Source organism: Eimeria tenella, genomic scaffold, assembly GCF_000499545.2.
Source record: "Eimeria tenella Houghton genomic scaffold, Eth_scaff2520, whole genome shotgun sequence".
Taxonomy (NCBI): Eukaryota; Apicomplexa; class Conoidasida; order Eucoccidiorida; family Eimeriidae; genus Eimeria; species Eimeria tenella.
The window spans coordinates 335-947 of NW_013542387.1; the positions used below are offsets into that span (position 1 = coordinate 335).

The following is a 613-nucleotide window of genomic DNA, read 5'->3' on the forward strand; positions in this document are numbered from 1 at the left end:
AGTGGATTTTGCATTTATTTGGGACTTTGGGCTTTTGTAAGAGCCCCGGAGCGCCGGATCTGGCGGTTTGGGCGGCTGTCTGTCTGTGGCCTTCCCCCTGCCGGGTGCCTGCTGCTGCTGCTGCTGCTGCTGCTGCGGGTCCCCGGGGTTCGTTCGCTTTGTCTGTGGCTGAGGATTTCGAAAAGGGAAATTTTGGAAATGGAAACGTTCAAGAGGAGGCCCGAGGGCTCGCCGGGTGCGCTGGGGGCCCCCGGGGTGGCTGGGGGCAGCAGCAACGGGTACGTGGGCGGGCCGGTGAGCAGCAACAGCAGCAGCAGCAGCTACGGGCCCCCGAAGCGCGCGCGGGTGTCGGGCGCAGCAGCGGGAAGCGGGGAAGAAGCTGCTGCTGCTGAGGGGGGCCCCCCAGTGCTGCCAGTTTGTCTTCTTGTCTCCGACAACATCGCGGGGGCCCTCATTGGCAAGGGAGGCAGCACAGTTCGTGAGTTCGAGAGGACCACTGGTGCACGGATTTTCGTGCAGCGGAACTCGCTGGGGGCCCCCGAGCTGGCAGCAGCGAAGCAGGCGGTGCAGGAGACGCTGGGGGCCCTCGGGGGGCCCCTGGGGGGCCCCCAGG

General features: G+C 66.7%; 1 protein-coding gene across 1 annotated transcript in view; it reads left to right on the top strand.

Moving 5' to 3' along the window:
• Nucleotides 1-198: 198 nt before the first annotated feature.
• Nucleotides 199-613, top strand: part of ETH_00038905 (uncharacterized protein) — a gene marked incomplete at both ends in the record, with an annotated part of 989 nt that continues 574 nt past the window's right edge. Inside the window, one exon of the mRNA XM_013375107.1 lies at nucleotides 199-610. Within this exon, the coding sequence (XP_013230561.1) occupies nucleotides 199-610 (412 nt within the window). The remainder of the gene's footprint in view (nucleotides 611-613) is intronic.